Source organism: Pygoscelis adeliae, unplaced genomic scaffold, assembly GCF_000699105.1.
Source record: "Pygoscelis adeliae isolate BGI_AS28 unplaced genomic scaffold, ASM69910v1 Scaffold1, whole genome shotgun sequence".
In the NCBI taxonomy this organism is placed as follows: Eukaryota; Metazoa; Chordata; class Aves; order Sphenisciformes; family Spheniscidae; genus Pygoscelis; species Pygoscelis adeliae.
The window spans coordinates 2,077,379-2,078,406 of NW_008824051.1; the positions used below are offsets into that span (position 1 = coordinate 2,077,379).

General features: G+C 46.2%; 1 protein-coding gene across 1 annotated transcript in view; it reads left to right on the plus strand.

Moving 5' to 3' along the window:
- The first annotated feature begins 131 nt into the window (after positions 1-131).
- Positions 132-1,028, plus strand: part of KCNK12 (potassium channel, subfamily K, member 12) — a 21,773-nt gene continuing 20,876 nt past the window's right edge. Inside the window, exon 1 of the mRNA XM_009333679.1 lies at positions 132-204. Within this exon, the coding sequence (XP_009331954.1) occupies positions 132-204 (73 nt within the window). The remainder of the gene's footprint in view (positions 205-1,028) is intronic.

Sequence of the window (1,028 nt, forward strand, 5' to 3'; positions counted from 1 at the left end):
GCCGCGTCCCTCCCCGGCAAACTTTTGCTGCCGGCTGTGCGGTTGCGTGGTTGGGCTTCGACCGGCCCGAAGGAGCGAGAGGGGCCGATCGCCCTCCGAACGGCCCTGCCCGCTCCCCTGCCCGCGGCGGGATGCGCCTGATGGTCGAATGGCTCGTTACCGGGGGAGGCGGCGCGGGGGCTGATAGGCAGCGGGCTGCTGAAGGTGCGGAGCGATAGCCAGGCTTTCGCGGTGCCTGACCGCTGAACTTGGTACTGGTCTTAACTGCTGGCAAAGTTGGGATGCGTATGTGAATAAAGACATAAGCTACCCGAAGCCGTATTGTCTTCTAGCCGTACCATAATATACGTTCTCAGTACCTCGCTGGCTACAGCTGACTGCGGTTACTCATATCCAATAGGTGTTTAGGAAGAGCAGCACTTTATGAGCAAATGGTGAGTTTTGGGGGGAGGAATTTTTTTTACTCTAAAATTACCATTTTTTACTCTAAAATTTTTTACTCTAAAAGCACCACTAAGAACTGTCATGTGGGAGATTTACTTGAAGTAAAGCTGGGCCGTCTGCTGCTCGTATTGCAGGAGTATTGCTTGAGAAGTCCTGTCCCTGTGGACACAAGATCTTACCGATTTTCTCTCTCTGCCAGTTTTTAAGTTTTGTAACAAGCCAATTGTTTGGGGCTTCCGACATAAATGTCATGCTTTCCCTTTATTAGAGAGGAAGAAACGCACAGCTCATTATTGCACTTGCATTCATTAGGTTCTGAAAATGTTTTATCAATAGTGACTAATCTGTATAATGGAGTCGTGATGGTGACTACAGCAATGTTGTCAAGTATTGTTACTTTTTGCATTGAATAATTCAGTTAACTTTTCCTTTTCAAGTACATTCAATAGTCCAGTCATTAAAACACCATTTTAATTAAGCGTTAGGCCTTCTTCATCACAAGAGCATATATATTTAAGAGATCATTATGACTGACCTGAATGGATGGACAAAAGAAGTCAGTATATTAACAAACCCACTCTTTC